Source organism: Periplaneta americana, chromosome 10, assembly GCF_040183065.1.
Source record: "Periplaneta americana isolate PAMFEO1 chromosome 10, P.americana_PAMFEO1_priV1, whole genome shotgun sequence".
In the NCBI taxonomy this organism is placed as follows: Eukaryota; Metazoa; Arthropoda; class Insecta; order Blattodea; family Blattidae; genus Periplaneta; species Periplaneta americana.
Window position 1 is genome coordinate 167125600 of NC_091126.1, and position 24076 is coordinate 167149675.

Below are 24076 nucleotides of genomic sequence, written 5' to 3' on the forward strand. Positions count from 1 at the left end.
AACTTCTTAAGCATTTTCTTACTGCGTAGAGTAGGTTTAATTTGTACTTAGTTCGATGAAAGAGTAATGGAACGGAGAAAAATTCTTTCCGGCGCCGGGATTTGAACCCGGGTTTTCAGCTCTACGTGCTGATGCTTTATCCACTAAGCCACACCGGATACAACTCCGACGCCGGTTAGAATCGTCTCAGATTAAGCTCCAACTCTTGGGTTCCCTCTAGTGGCCGCCCTCTGCACTACGTCATAGATGTCTATGAACGCAGGACCGAAGTCCACACATGTGCTGAGGTGCACTCGATATGAGTGACTAGTTGGCCGGGATCCGACGGAATAAGCGCCTTCTTAAATCACGAAGTGATTTACGCATATCATATATATTATTTTAATGTACCGAAGTACACGTGATGTTTCCATGCAGATATTCTGCGTCATCATACGATGAAAGAGTAATGGAACGGAGAAAAATTCTTTCCGGCGCCGGGATTTGAATCCGAGTTTTCAGCTCTACGTGCTGATGCTTTATCCACTAAGCCACACCGCATACAACTCCGACGCCGGTTAGAATCGTCTCAGATTAAGCTCCAACTGTTGGGTTCCCTCTAGTGGCTTAGTGGATAAAGCATCAGCACGTAGAGCTGAAAACCCGGGTTCAAATCCCGGCGCCGGAAAGAATTTTTCTCCGTTCCATTACTCTTTCATCGTATGATGACGCAGAATATCTGCATGGAAACATCACATGTACTTCGGTACATTAAAATAATATATTTTACTTAGTTAATAAAATTTTTTTTCTCTCTTCTTAATTTTTACAATGACCTGTCTAGCTTTTATTAGTCTGTTAATTCTTTTAGTACTTTGATTTTTATTGTATTTGTAAATTTAATATTAATTGTAATTATAATTGTATTTGTATTCTTTATATTGTAGTTGTAATCCCCTGGTAGAGGGGAAGAGAAGGCCTGATGGCCTTATCTCTACCAGGTTAAATAAATAAATAAAATAAAAAAATAAAAAAAAATTTAACACGAACACCTCACATAAACCTGGTCGTACTGAATGAATAAAAACTGACTTCACAATAAAAGTAGCAGAAGCAGAACGCGTGCACAACAATGGACGAAATTAGTTTTTTTTTCAAAAATACGTGTCAAAATTTATTTCTGATTAAATAACATTGTAAATCAAATTTATTTTACAATTAAGACATTAAGTCTCCGAACACGTTTACAAAAACTTATTCTTACACTGTTGGTCTCGAGAGAAAAAAACTGCGAACATTCACACACGCCAAGCAGATAAGAACTAACAACTCACCACCTTCGCCAAGCAGACAAAAAATGACTACCTTAACTGAAAAAAATAAAGTCGTGTTTTGACAAGAGCTCGAAGACCAGCTCACGCGAGGGTGAGATCTGGTCATCTACCCTTGCCGATATGCTAACTTTCATAAGTACAGTCGCGTACAGTACCACAGTCTAATACATACAGTCACGCAACTTCAACACTTTTTCTGCCAACATTCGCGACACTAGCGCCCAAGCGGCAGGCAAGGCACTGGTCATAGGGTTGATACAGTCTCGTTCAGCCAGCACGTGCTTTAAAGGGTTGCGAGATGTTATAACCAAAGCTCGGAACTTGGGGACTTGTGTCGTGTGCATGAGTAAGGTTACAGGTACAACGTACACAAAGCTCACGCTGCAAGTGCTCAGGGACAGTCGTGTGTACTAAGAAAGTGGTCACAACTAATGAGAGGAAGACGGACGAAGAAACTGTTATGTCGAAGCCAATGACATTCAGAGAATTAAAGGTAAACGGTCTGTTTGAGGAAATAGAAAATACGTGTTATTTCGAATGGGTATTATAGAAGTTTGAAAATACATTTTGTTTTAAATTTAAGATACAGAATTTCGTGGAGAATTCGGAGGAGATACATTACTTTTTTCGAATAGAGAGTTTATATTTTGTAAGTTGTGCCACACACAAACTAGAGGCTGGAAACGGAATTCATTGAAAGGCATTGCAGTCCCTCAAATTGTAGAAAAATCTGTCCATAGCTATGGATCGAAACGTAGAGGGGCTTGCCCTAGTAGTGACACACTAATTGAAAACTATTTTCGAGAAAAATGTAGGATATACTTATCTTTCTCAGATACGAGATCAGCTAGCAACTGCTGAAAATCGAGCAACTGCTGAAAATCGAACAAAAAACAGTAACAGTGAAAAAATTCAGTATTTTAAGTCTACTACCGAAAAATCTTCGAATGTAGGTGGTCATACACTGTAATAAAATGTACACAGCAGAACAGTAAATTTGATATATTTCTCATTTTTATTTTTATTATATATATATATATATATATATATATATATATATATATATATATATATATATATATGTATGCATGCTATGAAATTACGTGTTTCAACCTACCATAATATTATCAATATGTTGTCGGAGCCAGAAACCACTTTTGTAGCAGACCTGACAGTACCTCCGTGCTGGAAGCGGGAGTTGTTGACATTGAAGTCCGGTCGCTTAGCCACGTGCAAAGACACAAGTCCCCAAGTTCCGAGCTTTGGTTATAATAACGTTTTAATCATGCATCGGAATAAAGGGAATATGTGCAATGACGAAAATTGCAGTAACAACAAGTTTAAATCTCCGAATTTGTCCTTCAGATTCCCTAAAGTCCAAGAGAAAATCATAACTCAGTCATAACCAATAATCCACGTTGTAGGTAGCCTATGTATTGTGTTCTATAAAACATTTGTTAGTTATCAGTTACCTATTTGTATGTCAGGAAGGAGAGTTTAAATAAAAAGAAAGTAAATACCTGTTACACTATATTATTTTTTGAAGAAATCATATGTGTAAATGTGTAACCATTCCGATTTTGGATAATGTATCTACAGTTTTTAATGCAAGTAATTCCATAATTTTTGTATTCGTGTTTTTTTCTTTATATTTTTCAAAAGTTGAATGTTATATTGCATTCAAGTAGGGATCATGGTGTTAATTTTTCAAGATTTCATGGAGTATTGTAATCCTTTTGCAAAATATTCACTTCTTGAATAAATCCAGACTGTGTCGATACATTTCTGATGTGTTGGTGTAGATTCATGTGGCAGACGTATTAAGTTCTCAAGAGCCTTTTTAAATATAATATAAAAAGCAATCTTTTCTGTAATAATTTGCATGACTGTTATGGTTTTGATTTTACATTCCCAGTGATTATTTGAGCCGTTCAGAGCAGAAGTGGTGTAAGTCAAAATTAGGCAATGAGGTTTAAAGTAAAAATTCTGTAAAATACAGCGCAAAGTAGCAATTAATATATCCTTCGTGCTATTCACTGACTACTAATAGTTTAAATAAATTCAATATTAACTGCTACTTTGCGCTGTATTTTAAATAATGTTTATTTTAACCCTCATTACCAATTTTTGACTTACACCACTTCTGCTCTGAAAATAAAAATTAGGCCTACATTTTCTGAGTTAATTGAAGTTGCAATTTTTTAAACACAATTGTGTGTTCATTTATTTGCTCTCACCTACGTCATATTAGCAGTAAGTGCATGTAAATTACGTATTATATAGGTAGGATAAGTTAAAATTAAGCTTTTGTGTGAAAACTGGAAATGTAATGTAAAATGCGGTAAACTTGCCATAAAAATTTTAACCATAATATCAGCACTATTTGTGACTCAAAATAATGAAGGAAATACCGGTTCTTAAGAAATGAAAAATAATGAACTTCATAAATCAATGTCTGTCATATTAAGGTTTAAATCGTCCCCTTTTTCATTTTCAAGTTTACCTCAGCGGCCGAGTTTACCCCAATTTGCGGTATGGAAAATAGTTAATTTTTCAGGAAATAGGGAGAGGAGTTCACCACGCAATGTACCCTACGAGATATGCCCTACAATTTTGACTCTTCTCACAGGAAATATAGAGTTCTAATGATCCATAAATATATTTAGGAATGAATTGAATTAACCATCCACGTACGAACAATTATATTATTTCAAACCATGATATGTGATCAGGGCCATGATTCAGTTGTAAGGAGCAGAAAGAATTACGTTTATTCCCAGCTTCTGAAACTTGTAGATTAACTGAGTGTGAAATTCTTCTAAGATTATAAAGTAAAATTAATAAGAGCCATATATACACTTACTGTATAGCATAAAAATATAAAATAAATTACGCAAAACCCGTTTTCTGATGTGTTATCATATGCCGTGTGCACACTTTTAACTTGCCTGCCGCTAGAGGGCTACTGTCGCGCCAGCTGTCAAATGTTGGCATATTTTATACGCATGAGTTGCGTGACTGTATGTATTAGACTGTGACAGTACTATAAAATCGCGTCGAGAAAAACGGTAGTATGTATGTATTTATTTACACTGCAAGTGGGCAAGCACTCGGTGGCAGTGGTATACACAATATAAACAATACACAATAAAATTATACAATACACAATACAATTATATACACAATACAATAAGAATACACGGGTTCGAATCCCGGCCGGGGAAAGTTACCTGGTTGAGGTTTTTTCCGGGGTTTTCCCTCAACCCAATACGAGCAAATGCTGGGTAACTTTCGGTGTTGGACCCCGGACTCATTTCACCGGCATTATCACCTTCATTTCATTCAGACGCTAAATAACCGGAGATGTTGATACAGCGTCGTAAAATAACCCAAAAAAATAAGAATACACAATAAAATTTAACACAATAATTTCAATTAATAATAAAACATAAAATACCTAATTTTACAATACAACCTATATATGTATAGGCCCTGCATAAGTTTCAATAGTCTTTCATTTTACTCTCATCTCACTCACTGTAGTGGCACTATGACGCATTTCACTGAACATTAGGACACATTTCACTGACATTCTATAACACATTTCACTGACACTATAGAATACATTTCATTGACGCTATAAATTTTCACTGATCGGAACTGTTCACTGCACTGTAAAACCATAACTTCACTGACTCACCTCGCTTTACTGATACAGCAGTTCAAGTAAGACAAATAATTACACCCTTATGCATACTTATAAACAGAACTACATTTAAGCTAAACATTTCTAATCTAAGACCCTCTAACACGCTATTTTTAAATAATTAACAATTCAAACTCAAGGAAGTAACTCGTCAGGCTAAATAAATACATGTCACCTTAAAAAATTAAATGTTAAATGTTAACACAATTTTAATTTGCACTTTATACACAACTTTTAAAGTTATTCTTGAATCTCCTTAAGGAAGGACAGCCCTCAAAGACCGCTGCACGTAGGTCATTCCAATCATTTATAGTTCTATTTAAAAATGAGAATTTACCTACATCCGTTTTCTGTTTCTTACATTTGATTTTAAAATCATGATCGTTCCTACCATAGTACGTTGGCTTTTCTAACCGAGCCGTTATGTCTACCCATGCTTTCTGATCTAGATGTGCTCTATACACTGATGTTATTCTAGTTTTCCTACGTCTGTTTTCCAAAGTTTCCCATTTAAGTTCTTTTATCGTATCGTTTCCATCTTCTCTTTTACCTTTAACAAATTTAGCTGCCCTATACTGGATTCTTTCTAAGGAATTTATCTGATATATTCTATAGGGATCCCAACATGTAGTTCCGTATTCCATTAACGATCGCACTATCATATATTATTTATTTCAAAATATATATTACCATCCCGAGGGGTCCGCGGAGCACACTTTGGGAACCACTGATCTATTGTAATGAAGAGGAGAGCTTTTAATTTGAGATAGAATTTTTACTGCAGTACTTATGTACTTGTAGGATTGTTCATTTTTAGGTCGTTTTTTTTTCAGTATTTTAAGTCTTTTTCTAACGTTTTTTGGGTCATTTGCTAGGTCACTTTTAGGAATTTTAGGTCATCTAAATCTGTGCCCTAGCAATGAGAGCTATGACAATCACACTACATTTTTAGATTCATACACATTCAATAAGAAAATGGCGGTTAACAAGTGGCAAAATTCTTATGATCCTAGCTTAAAATTAATTAGAGGTAGTTCATTTTGAAATTATTGCGTATTAACGTGAAGAAAGCTTGCAGAACACTTCCCAATGCTTTTAATCGAGGTCGTCTTGTCCATGTTCGCATGGTTTTGCTTCCAGGCGTGGCGTTATTCCCTAGGCTTGTCATTACCTTCTGTTTCGCTTTATTGGATGTAGAATTATTTGAGGGAATAATGCGAGTAAAGGTTAGAGTGAAGCTTTGTTGATCAAAGTTTCACCTTTTCATCGGCACTTCCCACGTGGGTTTTAAATGCCTTTCACCCGTAATTGCAATGCCTGGAATAGCACGGATACCGGCAAGTACCGTATGCTATTGAGTTCAGTTTTCTGTATCGAAGTTTTGAGACAATAGTGTTATAATGCGTGTGGGATTCAGATGTGGCTTCAATGATTGTCTTTACAGAGTATAAATTGGAATTTTAAGTACGTGTACAGTGATCATAAAGTCTGTTAAAGCTGGTTCACAATAAACCGGGAACGGAAACGACAACGAGAACGAGAACGGAAATACGGTCTTACTAATAAAAACTCTATATACAGACGTTTAACTATCTTATACTTACACAATGAGTAGCTCGTTTATAAGTCGTGTGTAAATTCCTTACTAATAATCAGTACATACGTCGTGTATAACAGTACAACTGTTACACAGCTACGTCATAGTTTCGTCATTACTTCATTACGAAAGGTAATACAATATCTGAGGTTCTCTATTGCATCCGGTAGAGCGCTCTAGTATGCCGTGTTTAGTATCGATAGTACAACTGGCTCTGATCGATTACCACACTATATTTTGGACAAAGAGTACAAGCTACAGCAATATTATTATAATTATTCTGTGCTCTTTGGTTTGTTCTTCTGTGGTTACAAGGCAACCATCATCATAAAATGACAGTCGATAGGAACAGCTGTTAGAGGGGTGGCCATTTTTCCCGTATATACAACGCTTAAACAAGGGGTTTCGTGTATATAACTACTGCAAAACAATTTCCATTGTATAGTTACAGGCTGTTTATACATCCTGCGCTTATTCATGGTTTATTAGTAAAGTTTTCTGTCTCAACTTTGCATAAGTCTCGTATAAAAACTATACACTGTTTATTAGTAAAACCATTAATATATTTATTTTAACAATATTTCCGTTCTCGTTCTCGTTCCCGTTCCCGGTTTATTGTGAACCAGCCTTTATTAAAAATTTTTAACACATTTCCGGGAAATCTACAAGTATTAACGAAATTTTGTAGCTTGTCAGGCACTTTGCAACAATTCTACAGAGTCCGAGTCCTCTATACAGGGTGATTCACGAGGATTTACCGTCCCTTACGGAGCTTATTTCCCAAGACATTCTGAGCAAAAAATGTCATATAAACATTTGTCCTAATCTCAGTATTTTCAGAGTTACACTAATTTGAAGTTGTTAGTAAAATACTTTTTTTCTCTAGTTTTAAGGGTAAAAAAATATTACAAATAGAGAATGAACTATTCAGAAGTATTATTTTTAATTGGCTAAAAATGTGTTAATTGCTTTGTACAGATTTTGTTTTTCAATTTTTTACTAAAAATTGCATCATGCTTACGCACTTATCACAAAAATGGTTACAAATCGTACGACTGTAGGAACTTGATTCTTTACAGTTTATTTATGCATCCTAATGTATAGTGTTAAAGAATTTATAAGAGTGGCGTGATTTGTAACAATTGTTGTGATAAATGCTTAAGAGAATGTAATTTTGTAGTTAAAAATTGAAGAAAAAATCTTTACGAAGCAACTACGGACTTCAGAACACATTTCTAACTTCAGAATATTAGTTAATTAAAGAATTTGTAAGGAAATATGAGCAAACATCTTTGAAAGTGCGTCATGTCATTATTTCTGTAACGGAAAGTTTTTCCTGATACAAAGAGTCAGCCATAATTTTGTGAATTTGTGAACCGATGAAAATGACCTCTTTTAATTTACCTTCACTCAAAATAGCAAACTTTTCTTTTAAATACTGAAAACCACATTCTTGTTTGTTCATTGCGTAGACCTCACTTTGAACTGTTGTGAAATTTACTGAATAGAAAAGATCAATATCTGTTTATTTATTAGAAGTACAAAAGAACATGCCAACAATCATAAGAAACCGGAAATAAGTCATAAACTCAAAATGCAGTAGCTTTTGTTTTGGTTTACAACCCCCAATCCGCGCCAGATGTTTCCTGGGGAAGTGCTTATCGAAAAGTGAAATCATAATTTATCTTAAGAACCTTACGTGGTACGAAGAAAAGAGATGCATTTTCGGATTCAGCGCACATCAAACCATAAGGGACACATTGTTTTAAGTTGGAGCAAAATTCTTGTTGTTCAGTGTTATTTGTGTTACTCTTGTTTCAAAATGTTAGTAGGCATGTAAAGGACAAATACTTGGAATTAAAAAAAAAACTATGGAGAATAATGAAAATAACATTGAAATATTATCAGTAGGGACCGGATTTTTATGTAATTACATATATTCCTTTCAACCTAACCGTATATAAATAACAAATCTTTGCGAATCTTGTAATTACCATTAATATATTAAAATTTGATACTACATATTTTTACATATTTACCCCACATTACATATTATGGCTTGGTATTACATAAATCTACATATTTAGGGGTTTTATTCATTTTTACTTGCTGAAAGGAAAAAAAAACTTCTGCTGAGGAAGTTTACAATTTGAAATACACAAATTTAAAAAGCCTTTATACCTACCCAAGAAAGGATATATTTCGGGACGAAACAGAACGTCCTTAGTTCCAGGAAGTAATAGAGGCACTCACCCCATACCGCCCACTGTAAATATGAGAGAACAAAAGCAACCTTTCTCATACAGTTATCTTGTATTGTAAAAATCACTCAGAAAGTAGCGTTGCCTTCATGCGGTGGAGTGGGACGAGGACGACATGATTTGTCTCGAACTATAATTGTTCTGCACACGTCTTAACAAGACGTTCCCATGCAATTTGCAACCTTACCCACCCTCTTCCTAATTCTTCCAGGGGAAACCCATGTCAAGTCTGACAGCCGCAATAAAGTTGCCGACTTTTGAAAAGAAGCTGGAGTAAAGGAACAAACTGGAAAGAAGTTGAAAGATTAAAATAAATAGCTTTTCAGGCTATTGACCTCTTTACTTTAAATTTAGTAGACCTATAAGGAAATGGGATTTTCCGAGCAATTAGAAAGTATGGTTCTTGGCTGGAATAATCCTACCCTTCTGAATGAGACAGGAATGTCACTTTTCAAACGACAGTTTGTAAATGCCTACAGTTTGAGGTTTTAGTAGGTACTTTGTTTCTTACAGGGATCAGCTAAAATGCATGTGTCCCACATCTCCTCTTATTTTCTCCTAATCCAGTAAAGCGAAACAGTGCTTGCAGTACTGTTGTGTTATTCATTTCACTCAATTCTCTAGTTTTAGTACTAACAGTATAAAGTGCAAGTGAGTTTATCTACTGCTTTTAACTAACTAAAATGGCCTCTGTATCTTCAACTCTAACGACAAAAATAAAATTATGGATTGCGATGGACGAAGCTTTTACTATAGATGGAAAAATAGTAATGTGTCAAGTGTGCGATAAAAAAAGTCGGGTGCTCTATGAAATCACAACTGGAGAGTCTTACCTATCCTATACCTGCGAGATATTGATATTAAATATTTTCATAATTTTACATATTTTGGTACATATTCAGCTTATTTTTCTTACATAAATATGTACATATTTCACACCTTGATATTACATAAAAATCCGGTCCCTAATTATCAGAGGGATAATCCTATTAAGGCTACAATGCATCTGGAGAAATGACGGGCCTAATGTGGAGGAACCTCCCACCCCTTGTAGCAGGATTGTTAAAAATATAATTGCGATTCGGGCAGCAGACTCCTAAAAAGGCCTCATAAGACAGCCCAGCCGAACATGGCTTGGAAGTGATATCGATTTCCGTTCTTCGCAATCACGGAACTTTGTCACCCACAGAGAGAAGTGAGTGGGTGTAAAATCTATCAGCTTCGTGTTGGCGAGTTCTTACATTCTTCATTTATAACACTGACCAATACAAAGGAAATTCGATCGCTTGGAATGCTGTACAATAGGCCTAAGTATAATAGTTGCAAGAGCGGTATGTTGACGTTTTCATGGTCGAGGAAAAGATTGAAAAAGCGAAACGTAGTTGAGCTTTTTTAATTTCCGAGAACATGAAAACAAACATACCGCTCGTGTATCGTACATTACTTTGTGCGAAGATCGTTTATTACATACCTGAAAGACGAATTTCTAATTAGTTGCAATGAAATCTCCATCTTGGTTTCTGTTTAATGACGGCAACTTCGGAAAACCAAAATATCTTTCTTCAACATTGTTGCTATAAAATGTTTTCTGTGTTTACTATACTCCAGCAGGCCGTGATATACGTCTGTCTTTTTTTTCCCCCCAGCCTATAAATGCGAACTTAAAACAAACGGTAAGGTTATGTAATGATTTATTTTTCATTTTAATATTTTAACAATATTATTTATATAACATATTGCAGTAATAACATCGGCATCTGGAATCTTGTTGATTTTTTCACGGCTTCCTTAATGTTACTTGTATCAGGAATGTAATAAGTTTCGTGGAGTAGTAGACTTTACTTAATTTTTGCAAATATTTAAAAACAATAATTAACATTGCAGTTTAGGTGAAATTGCAGTGGTAAGTTTCCAATTTATAATTATTACTATGTTAAACGTCTCTAAAAATAATATGTTAAAAGCCTATAGCAGTAAAATGAATGTCGCGCTTAAGCGGTAAGAAGAGGGAAATTGTTATGTGTGTTACGTTGGGAATACTGAATGTGGTATTTCACACTTGCCGCGTATTGGTTCTGTGCGGAAAACAAGCAAATACGCACGATCTCGCACAAAAGTAGTTTTGGCTGAGCTATTGCACATAGGATATGCATAAAGCCATCGACGCGATATAAGCCTAGCGAGGATTTTTGTTTTGGGATTGCACTCGGGCCTGGGTTCGAACCCTGGTTGGGCTGATAACCAGATTTATAGTGAGGGTCACATAAGAACAGTTCCTAAACAGCAAATATTGCCGTCTTGTCAGTATTGCCAACTGTTACCAGATATCACACGATCCTTCGTACTAAATGACTTTTTACTTACCGTACTTTATGTTGGAAGGTTATTCTAAATAATTCAATAATTTGTAACATTTTCGTAGGCAAACTATACGAGAAAGGGATCAGCATGTCAAGTATTTTGTCTGGCAATACGAAATTCATTGGCTTGACTAAACAATTGACTCACGAGACCCAACCTAAAAATGTATTTTGTTTGACCACATGAAATTATTATACTTGTTTTTTTTTGAAAGATGGGACATGACAGTTAAGCGGCCGAGCTTGGAACTACAGTACTATGTTGCCAACACAGTCTAAGACATACAGTCACGCAACTCATACGTATAAAATATGCCAACATTTGACAGCCGGCGCGACAGTAGCCCTCTAGCGGCAGGCAAGTTAAAAGTGTGCACACGACATATGATAACATATCAGAAAACGGGTTTTGCGTAATTTGTTTTATATTTTTATGCTATACAGTAAGTGTATATGATTCTTATTAATTTTAATTTAGAATCCTAGAAGAATTTCACACGCAGTTAATCTACAAGTTTCAGAAGCTGAGAATAAACGTAATTCTTTCTGCTCCTTACAACTGAATCATGGAACTGTTCACGTATCATGGTTTGAAATAATATAATTGTTCGTACGTGGATGGTTAATTAAATTCATTCCTGAATATATTTATGAATCATTAGAACTCTATATTTCCTGTGAGAAGAGTCAAAATTAGTAGCTTCAAAATTGTAGGTTACATTGCGTGGTGAACTCCTCTCCCTATTTCCTGAGAAATTAACTATTTTCCATACCGCAAATTGGGGTAAACTCGGCCGCTGAGGTAAACTTGAAAATAAAAAAGGGGAAGATTTAGACCTTAATATGACAGACATTGATTTATGAAGTTTATTGTTTTTCATTTCTTAAGAACAGGTATTTCCTTTATTATTTTGAGTGACAAATAGTGCTGATATTATGGTTTAAATGTTTATGGCAAGTTTACCGCATTTTACATTACATTTCCAGTTTTCACACATAATGCCTAATTTTAACTTATCCTACCTATATAATACGTAATTTACATGCCCTTACTTTTAATATGACGTAGGTGAAAACAAATAAATGAACACACAATTTTGTTGAAAAAATTGTGACTTCAATTAACTCAGAAAATGTTGGCCTAATTTTATTTTCAGAGCAGAAGTGGTGTAAGTCAAAATGGGTAATGAGGGTTAAAGTAAACATTCTTTAAAATACAGCGCAAAGTAGCAGTTAATATTGAATTTATTTAAACTATTAGTAGTCAGTGAATAGCACGAAGGATATATTAATTGCTACTTTGCGCTGTATTTTACAGAATATTTACTTTAAATCTCATTACCTAATTTTGACTTATACCACTTCTGCTCTGAACGGCTCAAATAATCACCTGTAGTGTAAAATCAACACCAATAACAGTCATGCAAATTATTACAGAAAAGATTGCTTTTTATATTAAATTTAAAAAGGCTCTTTTATTTCTTGAGAACTTAATACGTCTGCCACATGAATCTACACCAACACATCAGAAATTTATCGACACAGTCTGGATTTATTCAAGAAGTGAATATTTTGCAAAAGGATTATAATACGCCATGAATTCTTGAAAAATTAACACCATAATCCCTACTTGAATGCAATATAACATTCAACTTTTGAAAAATATAAAGAAAAAAAAAACACGAATACAAAAATTATGGAATTACTTGTATTAAAAACTGTAGATACATTATTCAAAATCGGAATGGTTACACATTTACACATATGATTTCTACAAAAAAAGTAATATACTGTAACAGGTATTTACTTTGTTTTTATTTAAACTCTCCTTCCTGACATACAAATAGGTAACTGATAAGTAATAATAATGTTTTATAGAACACAATACGTAGGCTACCTACAACGTGGATTATTGGTTATGACTGAGTTATGATTCTCTCATGGTCTTTAGGGAATCTGAAGAACGACAAATTCGGAGATTTAAACTTGTTGTTACTGCAATTTTCGTCATTGCACACATTGCCTTTATTCCGACGCATGATTAAAACGTTATTATAACATCTCGCATACCTTTAAAGCACGTGCTGGCTGAACGAGACTATGGCCAGTGCCTTGCCTGCCGCTTGGGCGCTAGTGTCGCGAATGTTGGCAGAAAAAGTGTTGAAGTTTCGTGACTGTATGTCTTAGACTGTGGTTGCCAATATGGACTACCATGCTGCCAGCTGATGGAACCTAGCAATTGACGTTAAGATGGCTGACGTTAAAACATTCATTGACAATTGACGCAAAGGTAAGAAAACAATACAAAAATCGACAGGGAATCAAACACAAAACGTACCAATGCTAACATTGTGTGCACAATAAATGTCGCCAAGAGAGCTATTAAGCACTCGCCATGTGGGAACGGTAAGTTTGGCAACTCAACCGTTGTTGCCATAGCAACAGGCCTACCACGCTATGTGACATTCAGTTGTTTTTCCGATCGCAACGCTCCTGTCATGCCCCATCTTTAAAAAAAAAAAAAAACAAGTATAGTACTAACTCCGAAAACTTACCTGACTATGGTCTTGAATTATAACCACAACACAACACATAAAATTACTATTATGTATTAATATTAATACTGATATTAATTATTAGTATGTTCAAATTTCACTAGTTTCCAGTAACAGGCTCAGAAATCTAGTAGGCCTACAATTTCAATTTTATGGAACTCCAGTACCGACAGATATTGTTGATATTTGTCTCTGCTGCCAACATACTAGTTACACAAATCACTAACATTTGTAGTATTTATCAGTATCGAAATTCGAAACGAAGTTGGCAAGAGAAAATTCAACCTGCAAACTAGAAAATCACCACAATCCACTAGCATATGTAGTAATGGGGGGAAAAATTGTTAGGTTTCACCCTTAGGATATGAAGTAAGCTGACCCGGACTATAGTTTTTCTCAACTGTAATCCAAATATCAGGTAGTCCCATGGCGAATCCCCGGCCTCGCATGCGAAAATACCATCTCAATATCACCAAGTCCACCCGCGCACTTGTTCAGCGCCTTCAAATGAGAGATTAAAAATTTATGTTTTCGTTCAAAGTTGTCTAGTCTAGAGCAAATCCATCATTCTCCAATCCCTTCTTCTCCGCCTTCCTCTTAGTCTCCACAAACGATCCATATATCTTGATGTTGTCTATCATCTGATATTTTCTTCTGCTCCGAAATTCTCTCCCGTTCACCATTCCTTCCAGCGCATCCTTCAGTAGGCAGTTCCTTCTTAGCCAGTGACTCGGGCAATTTTTCTTTCTCTTCCTGGTCAGTTTCAGCGTTATTCTTTCTTCATCCATTTTCCCTAACACAGCTTCATTTCTTACAGTCTGTTCATTTCACACACTCCATTCTTCTCCACATCCACATTTTAAAGTCGACCCGGTTGGCGAGTTGGTATAGCGCTGGCCTTCTATGCCCAAGGTTGCGGGTTCGATCCCGGGCCAGGTCGATGGCATTTAAGTGTGCTTAATTGCGACAGGCTCATGTCAGTAGGTTTACTGGCATGTAAAAGAATTCCTGCGGGACAAAATTCCTGCACATCCGGCGACGCTGATATAACCTCTGCAGTTGCGAGCGTCGTTAAATAAAACATAACATTTCCACATTTTAAATGCTTCCAGGTGTTCCTCTTCACTTCGTCGTAATATCTATGTTTCTGCTCAGTACAATGCCACACTCCACACAAAGCACCTCACTAGTCTCTTCCTTTAGTTCTCTTTTCGAAGGTTCGCGGAGGATACTCCTTTTTGTATGAAAAGCTTTCTTTGTCAATGCTCTCCTTCTTTTGACCACCTAGCAGCAGCTCATATTACTACCTTTGGTACACCCTAAATATTTTAAGCTGTCCACTTGTTCTACTGACTCATTTCGATTTCGCACGTTTACCTTCTTTATTTTTATTCTCATAACCATGGTATTTTCCCGCGCCGTGGCGTCGTGGTCTAAGGCATCCTGCCTAGGACTTGCGTTACGGAATGCGCGCTGGTTTGAGTCCTCATGGGGAAAGACATTTTCTCATGATATTTCGGCCAGTGTATGCGACCGGTGCCACCCAGCATCGTGATGCACGTGGTAGCGAAATCCGGTTACGAAAGCCAGCTATAATGGCTGAGGGGATCATCGTGCTAGCCACACGATACCTCCTTTCTGGTTGGATGATTGTCCATCTCTGCTTCTGGATGTGAGGCCAGCAGCCGGCTGGTCGGTCATGGTCCTTCATGGGCTGTCGTGCCTCGAATTATTATAACCATGATATTCCTACTATCACCCCTCCAATTTTCTGAAAATATTTTTTTTACTGCATCCTCCAAGTGGATGGTGAATGAAGTGTTTAATTGAGTGTAATGAAAAGTGATTGAATGTGCGACTTTTTTTCATTTCCCATGGTTTCACAACAGTGTATTCACAAATCGGATTAGTTTGTGGTTTCCCTATGCCACATACAGAGTGAATGAAAATAACAGTTTTTCAGAAATGCGTTCAGTAATAGTACATTATGCAACGAGCCTATAATGATAATAATTAAGACGCGAGTATGTTTGTTTATGAAACTCGCTTGCGCTCGTTTCATAAACAAACATACTCGCGTCTTAATTACCATTACAGGTAAGTTTCATACGACTTTTTATGCTCGATCACATTTATAACTTGAAATTATTCATAAGTATTCATGTTATGGTTATCGAAGTGAGGAGCGGAACTGACCTTCTAAATTGTGAGATGTGCGCAGACGCGAAAGTATTGATTTTTTCCGAGGAACGAATGTCATTGACCTTGATATAATCTAGAGAATAACATGAACATTAATCTTGATATAAGCTGGAAATTGATTTAGAATTGAAAAACGAGATGACAAATTGAATTTATTTGAATATTATTTACATTTAACGCTAATTATTATAGTAACAGAACATAACCTTCTGCGACAGTATTGGATTTCCAGCCTCCGTGACGTTTTGCTAGTTGTCTTTCGATTGCATATCCGAGAATAATCGATACTTGCGCTTTTATAATGGTACAATGGTGATTTCTCATTGGCTGAAGAACTGAACTATAATGAATAGGTATACTTTAATTAGGTGCATTAAAGGGCTACTACCAGGTGTATAATTACTACATTTCGGCATGGTCGAGCATAAAGTAATAATGGAGTGGTGACCAACTGATGCCCTGTGCCACCTGTGGGCCCACAAATTTTCAGATCTTCTATTTGTTTTCCAGTTTCTCTACTTCTGCCTGAAGTATGAATGTTGACTTCATTCTTTGATTTTTTTACTTGGTTATTTATCGACGCTGTATCAACTACTATGTCATTTAGCGTCGATGGGACTGGTGATGGCAAGATGAGGCCGAGGATTCGTCATAGATCACCTGATATTCGCCTCACGGTTGGGGAAAACCTCGGAAAAAAACCCGAGGCTATCTACCCAAGCGGGAATTCGACCCACGCCCGAGCGCAACTTCGGATTGGCAGGCAGGGTCTTAGCCGACTGAGCTACGCTGGTGGCCTATTTGATTTTACTTTATTATTCTCAAATTATCATTCTACATTATGCCAATTCTGACCTTTTTATCTTACATAGGAGAATTTTTCCCGTAGTAATAGAATATAAAATAAAACAATTTAAATATACATCTATATAAAAAAACTGCAACTACTAAATATACATAGGCCAAGTAGAAATGATCGGGACGAAATTGAAATACAAACTGCTGAGCCCTTTATACCGGAACCGACACTTTCTGAAGTCGAAATTGCGATAGAAAATCTGAAAAAGTACAAGCCTCCATTTATTGATCAAATTCCAACAGAATTAATACAAGAGGGTGGAAGCGTATTATCTAGCGAAATTTATAAACTTGTACTTGCAATTTGGAAAAATGAAATTGTACCAGAACAATGGAAGGAGTGCATAATCGTGCCTATTTTTAAGAAGGAGGACAAGACTAACTGTACTAACTTTCGAGGAATGTCACTTTTGTTGACGTCGTACAAAATTTTGTCGAATATCCTTTTGAGAAGATTAACTCCATATGTAAGTTAGATGAAATTATTGGGGATCATCAGTGTGGTTTCAGGCGTAATAGATGGACTATTGATCAGATTTTTTGTATTCGACAGATATTGGAGAAAAAATGGGAGTATAAGGGTACAGTACATCAGTTATTCATAGATTTCAAAAAGGCGTATGACTCGTTTAAGAGAGACATTTTATATAATATTCTTATTGAATTTGGTATTCCCAAGAAACTAAAGGTAAAAAGGTAAAGGTATCCCCGTAACATGCCATGAAGGCACTTGGGGGGCATGGAGGTAGAGCCTCATGCTTTCCATGACCTCGGCACTAGAATGAGGTGGTGTGGTCGGCACTACGCTCTGACCGCCTTTTACCCCCGGGAAGGACCCGGTACTCAATTTTATAGGAGGCTGAGTGAACCTCGGGGCCGTTCTGAAAGTTTGGCAACGAGAAAAAAATCCTGTCACCACCTGGGATCGAACCCCGGATCTTCCAGTCCGTAGCCAGATTCCCAAGAAACTAGTTCCATTAATTAAAATGTGTCTCAGTGAAACTTACAGCAGAGTCCGTATAGGCCAGTTTCTATCTGATGCTTTTCCAATTCACCGCGGACTAAAGCAGGGAGATGCACTATCACCTTTACTTTTTAACTTCGCTCTAGAATATGCCATTAGGAAAGTTCAGGATAACACAGAGGGTTTGGAATTGAACGGGTTACATCAACTTCTTGTCTATGCAGATGACGTGAATATGTTAGGAGAAAATCCACAAGCGATTAAGGAAAACGCGGAAATTCTACTTGAAGCAAGTAAAGAGATAGGGTTGGAAGTAAATCCCGAAAAGACTAAGTATATGATTATGTCTCGTGATCAGAATATAGTACGAAATGGAACTATAGAAGTTGGAGATTTATACTTCGAAGAGGTGGAAAAATTGAAGTATGTTGGAGCAACAGTAACAAATATAAATGAAACTCGGGAGGAAATTAAACGCAGAGTAAAGATGGGAAATGCCTGTTATTATTCAGTTGAGAAGCTTTTGTCATCTAGTCTGCTGTCAAAAAAAATCTGAAAGTTAGAATTTATAAAACAGTTATATTACCGGTTGTTCTGTATGGTTGTGAAACTTGGACTCTCACATTGAGAGAGGAACAGAGATTGAGGGTTTTTGAGAATAAGGTTCTTAGGAAAATATTTGGGGCTAAAAGGGATCAAGTTACAAGAGAATGGAGAAAGTTACACAACGCAGAGCTGCACGCGTTGTATCCTTCACCTGACATAATTAGGAACATTAAATCCAGACGTTTGAGATGGACAGGGCATGTAGCACGTATGGGCGAATCCAGAAATGCATATAGAGAGTTAGTTGGGAGGCCAGAGGGGAAAAGACCTTTGGGGAGGCCGAGACGTAGATGGGAAGATAATATTAAAATTGATTTGAGGGAGGTGGGATATGATGGTAGAGACTGGATTAATCTTGCCCAGGATAGGGACCAATGGCGGGCTTATGTGAGGGGAGGGCGGCAATGAACCTCCGGGTTCCTTAAAAGCCAGTAAGTAAGTAAGTATAAAAAAACTGTAGCTTTCGTATTTGCGTGCGAGTTTGGTTTGTATTTGTACAGTATTCCGCACAGATTGACCATACATATTTTACTGCCAGATGTTCTGTCCACAGATGTTTCTATTGTGACATACCTACGATGGAATTTTCTTCGTCTCAGATTTCATTTCGCAAGTGTTCCTGGATAGTTCCTCCCCCTTAGCTCTGGTGGTGCTCCATGTTTTATTCGAGTCATTCTTGCTTAGATTTTAGTAGAGGAAGGACTTGAAGAGAGGTGATCATGACTGCATTCATCGTTGGAATGTTTGAAACTAAAATATTCAACTTCAGCATAGCTGGATTTGTTGCAGGACGTAGGTTAATAGCTGGTGATGAAAAATATGTATATGCAAATGCATATTTTTATCGTCCAGCTTATCTTAATGAAACTTAGTAATTAAGTTTTGTGTTTAATTAAGATAATTGACGCATTATTGTTCGCGCATATATGTGCATATTTCATTAAGAGACTATTAATGCATATTTTATTCTTTTGTAGCGAAAACAGTTTTCTAGTTTTTTTGGACTTCAGTAGAACATGTAGTAAACATTTACTTCAGCTGGTAACAACTGTTCTCTATAAAATTTATTCACAAAAGTGCTTGATTTGACTTGGGGTGATACGTACAAACTACTAAAATTGGGCGGAAAACAATAATTTTCATTTTATTTAGTTAGTTGGTACATGCGATTTTAAGGTATGTATTTTTGGATAGACTTCATTGTACGATATATTTGGCAGGGAAGCAACTGAAGTCTGTATGTTTGTTTTGATGTTTCTTGTGTAAGGGCGGTGTTATATACAGAGTGGCTTTCCCCAAACACTACCTTACATTTAATTTACATTTGACTATACGTTCCTTTACAGATTTTGTTCAAATTGGAAGCCCTGTTTCTCGATACACAATTCACAACATTTAGACACTGATTTACAGTTGACAGACTGACACGCATTGTATTCTTCACCTAACATAATGAAGAACATTAAATCTAGACGTTTGAGATGGGCAGGGCATGTAGCACGTATGTGTGAATCTAGAAATGCATATAATATATTAGGTTATTTAGAAATATTTTAAATGCACAGAATTAGTTTTTTGGAAGCACAATTTTAATTTTTTATAATAATAATAATAATAATAATAATAATAATAATAATAATAATAATAATAATAATAATAATAATTTAAACAATGGCTGTTGTCCAGCACATAAATATCAATAAATAAAATAAAATCAATAAATACTAATTATTATTATTATTATTATTATTATTATTATTATTATTATTATTACTTTGTAATATCTAGGTAATTGTCATTTTTTTTCAATGTAACCCATAATGATTATACAAATTGTGCTCTTCCTTTAGTTGTGTGATTATATTCATATGTATTAATTTTTTTAAGTTAATACCGGAATGTATTTTCCTGTTTGTGATTATATTCATATGTATGTTTATTATTATTATTGTCCCTGCGCCGTGACGTCGCGGTCTAAGGCATCCTGTCTAGGACTCACGTTACGGAATGCGCACTGGTTCGAGTCCTCAGTGTATGGGACTGGTGCCCACCCAGCATCGTGATGCACTTGGGGAGCTACGATAGGTAGCGAAATCCAGTTGCGAATGTCCGCTATAAAGGCTGGTGGGATCATCGTGCTAACCACACAATACCTCCATTCTGGTTGGATGATCGTCCACCTCTGCTTCGGCATGTGGGCGTGAGGCCAGCAGCTGGCTGGTCGGTCTAGGCCCTGCACGGGCTGTAGCACTACGGATTATATTATTAATATTATTATTATTATTATTATTATTATTATTATTATTATTATTATTATTATTATTTTATTTTATTTTTTTTTAAGTTGATACTTGTATACCAGTGTGTATTTTTCTGTAGCCTATATGTTTTGATCCTGGTTGAGTGGAAGAGAAGGGCTGCTGGCCTTAACTCTGCCAGGGAAAATAAAATATTATTATTATTATTATTATTATTATTATTATTATTATTATTATTATTATTATTATTATTATTATTATTATTATTATTATTATAGGGTGTTAGCTGGAAGACCTTTGGTGAGACCAAAGATAATATTAAAATAGATTTGAGGGAGGTGGGATATGATGGTACGAATTGGATTAATGTTGCTCAGGATAGGGACTGATGGCGGGCTTATGTAATGGTGGCAATGAACCTCTGGGTTTCTTAAAAGCCATTTGTAAGCCCAAGTGAGATTCGAATTCACTCCTGAGCGCAGCTACCTTCTGAGCTTTGCTAGTGATCTTTAACTTGTTATTAAAACTGTTGAAGTAATGAGAACATCTTGGCCAATCCTGACTTCTCCTTCAAATCCTGTCGTAGGTACTTCAGAGAGTAATACAAAATCTCATGCACATAACAGGTTTTCCTTCAAGTTTGCATCAATGTAGAGTGATGCGATGTTGAATTTGTTTCAGTGAAGGCAACTGGAGTAATCCTTCTGCTGGGTGTTGGAAGTCTGGTATGTTACAAGATCTGCAATCACTACTGGCCTCGAAACCGCCCTAGACCACGTCCACGCCCCAGCCCACGGAATTCCATCATTTCAAGTCAGCCTCAGGACAGTGAAGACCAGTTGGTGGAAGATTTGGAGGATGGTGACCTCAGCGAAGTTGAGGTAAGTGCTATTTGTATAACAACATTTCATAAAACGTACCTTTGTATTCAAGATGGTCTCTATTGTCTTGTATTGTGGGAGTTTTATATGTTAACCCTTTGCCACTTCTGTTAACCTCAATTCTGAGTCTTGTGCACCAGTGTCAGCCTCTTTGTCTTCAGAGTTCACTGCACATGTGTGTCATCACACCAGCTGATAAAATATGTCTTTCAAGAGAGCTACACTTTGGGAATTCAGCGAGGCATTGGATTCCTTGCTTCTTGCTGTGTATTTCCATTTTTTTTAAACATGGAAACGATTTTGCGATCATTTATATCGTAGAAGTGGGTAAAGTCAATCAGTGGGTGTAAAATCGATCATTTGCGATTTTTATTGAAAATTATATATATTTTTTCAGTTACTTGTTAAAATTTTGTTATGCTGACTTCATTGCCTTACACTGTAAATGTAAGCGAGAGGGACAACAAAAAGTCTGCGAATGCCAACAATGGGAACACAGTGTAATTACCGTTGAAGTGAAAATTGTTATTTTCAACTTTTTCTCTTAAATGAAAACAAAGTCTTACAAACTCTAAATTAGTCAGCAGTGAAAGGAGACAGGAAGTATACGTAAGTACTTTTCGTTGAGATTGTATCCTGAAATAATAGTTTTGCAGTTCGTAAATGCTAATATTGAAACTTATTATTTAAAAAAAAAAACTTGTACCTTTGTGGGGTTAAGTCGATCATGCCATCGACCTACTCGAAACAGATAGGACCAGCAGGAAGAATAAATTGTTCACTGAAATACCTCCAACTAACACTTGTAAACAGGAAAGTGTCATAGTATAGCTTATATTGATGGGCTAGTGGGGAAAGAGGAAGACGAAATTATGGTGAATTTCTTGTGTAAGAGAAGCACTGCCATAGGAACATATTTTGTACACCCCTCTGTACCTGACTATGGGAACAACGTAGTTTCTAAAGTGACATGAGGAGGGGAAGATTTCAAATAACATCTGATATAAACCTAAGCAATGTTGAATTGCATTTTAGATTATAATTGAAGGGTGGTATTTCAATGTAAATTTTGAATTCTTAAATCTTTGTTTGTTGGTATGTGAAGTATTAAAATGTGTTTTTATGTTTTATAAGTTGGCAATCATGGTCACAATTGTACAGTGGAGACCTATAGGCCTAATTGTATCGAATAGTATGATAACAGTAAGAAATGATACACTATATAATGCTATAGGTATATATTGAAGATTATTATTGTTTTTACACCCCTTGTAACAAAATATATGTAATACACTTCATTTGTTTTTTAAAAACATAAACAGTGATCGACTTTACTCCGCAATATTTTAAAATCGATCTTACACTAAAAATTTAATGGTGATCGACTTTACCCTATTTAAGCAGGTAACTTCGATCACAAGTCAAATAAAAAAAAACAGTTTTTTATAGATTGTAATTCAATTCTTGTAACGTGTCTTCATAATCGAAGGATATGACGACAAAATGTTATTTTCTGAGGAACTTTGCTCCATTGCATAACCTCAATATCATTAAAAAATTGCAAAATTTTGATCGACTTTACCCTCTTCTATGGTATATTTCTGTTTATATTGTGCAGCTTTGAGTTCGTAACAATTTGATGACTGACGCCTCTTCAATGGAGTTAAACCTCTTTTGGAATCTATATTCCGTATTCCAATTGTCTGTCTTACAAACTGTCTTAGATGTACCATTCTTGCTCTTGCTCCAGATTGTTTAATTCTGTGTTTTTGTTAGGAACTTCAATATCAGTTTGGGTGTTTGGAGAGCAGGATGTTGTCAAGTTTCACATTGCAAGTAGCAAAGGGTTAATTACAGTATATATTGTCATTGTTCATGTCAACAAATTGCTTTTGTAGAAACTCGTTGTGGAGAAAATGATGCTGATATATGGAAGGATCAGTAGAAAGACAACATAATTCACCAGTAGATGTGTTCGCATGCTGATTCAATGATTTCAGTAAACATTTATAACGGTAAATACATGCCAAGATGTCACTATGGATGTCGCTGTTGATGCCACTAAAATGAAAGCATTGAATTAAATGGGGCAGTGCATGCCAAAGCTGTTCTGTCTCGCTGAGTGTCATTATGTATCACCACAATATCAAATATTTTGTTTTATATGCAAGTGCTGTGGTTGGTTTGCCCAAAGTAACTTTTTGCCATCTACCTACATATTGTATGACTTGAGGCTTTCCCGGCGTTTGATGTAGAATAACTCTTCTCGGGTTCTCAGCCAGATGAGTTGGAGATTTGCTTCCAAGCTTTCGACGGCTAGCTCTGCCATCTTCATTCCCTGAAGAAGATGGCAGAGCTAGCCGTCGAAAGCTTGGAAGCAAATCTCCAACTCATCTGGCTGAGAACCCGAGAAGAGTTATTCTACCTACATATTGTTGCTTAAAAATATCACGAGTAAACATTTTTACAATGAAGAATGAATCTTTATCTGGATTGATCATGATCTAACTGAAGA

At 36.0% G+C, this 24076-nt stretch overlaps 1 protein-coding gene across 5 annotated transcripts in view; it reads left to right on the forward strand.

Annotated features, from left to right (window-relative positions):
- LOC138708143 (serine-rich adhesin for platelets-like) overlaps positions 1-24076 on the forward strand; it is a 220709-nt gene that overhangs the window by 92121 nt on the left and 104512 nt on the right. For all 5 annotated transcript variants that reach the window (XM_069838373.1, XM_069838372.1, XM_069838371.1 and 2 more), the window contains exon 2: positions 21362-21561. In XM_069838373.1, coding sequence (XP_069694474.1) covers positions 21362-21561 — 200 coding nt within the window. The remainder of the gene's footprint in view (positions 1-21361; positions 21562-24076) is intronic.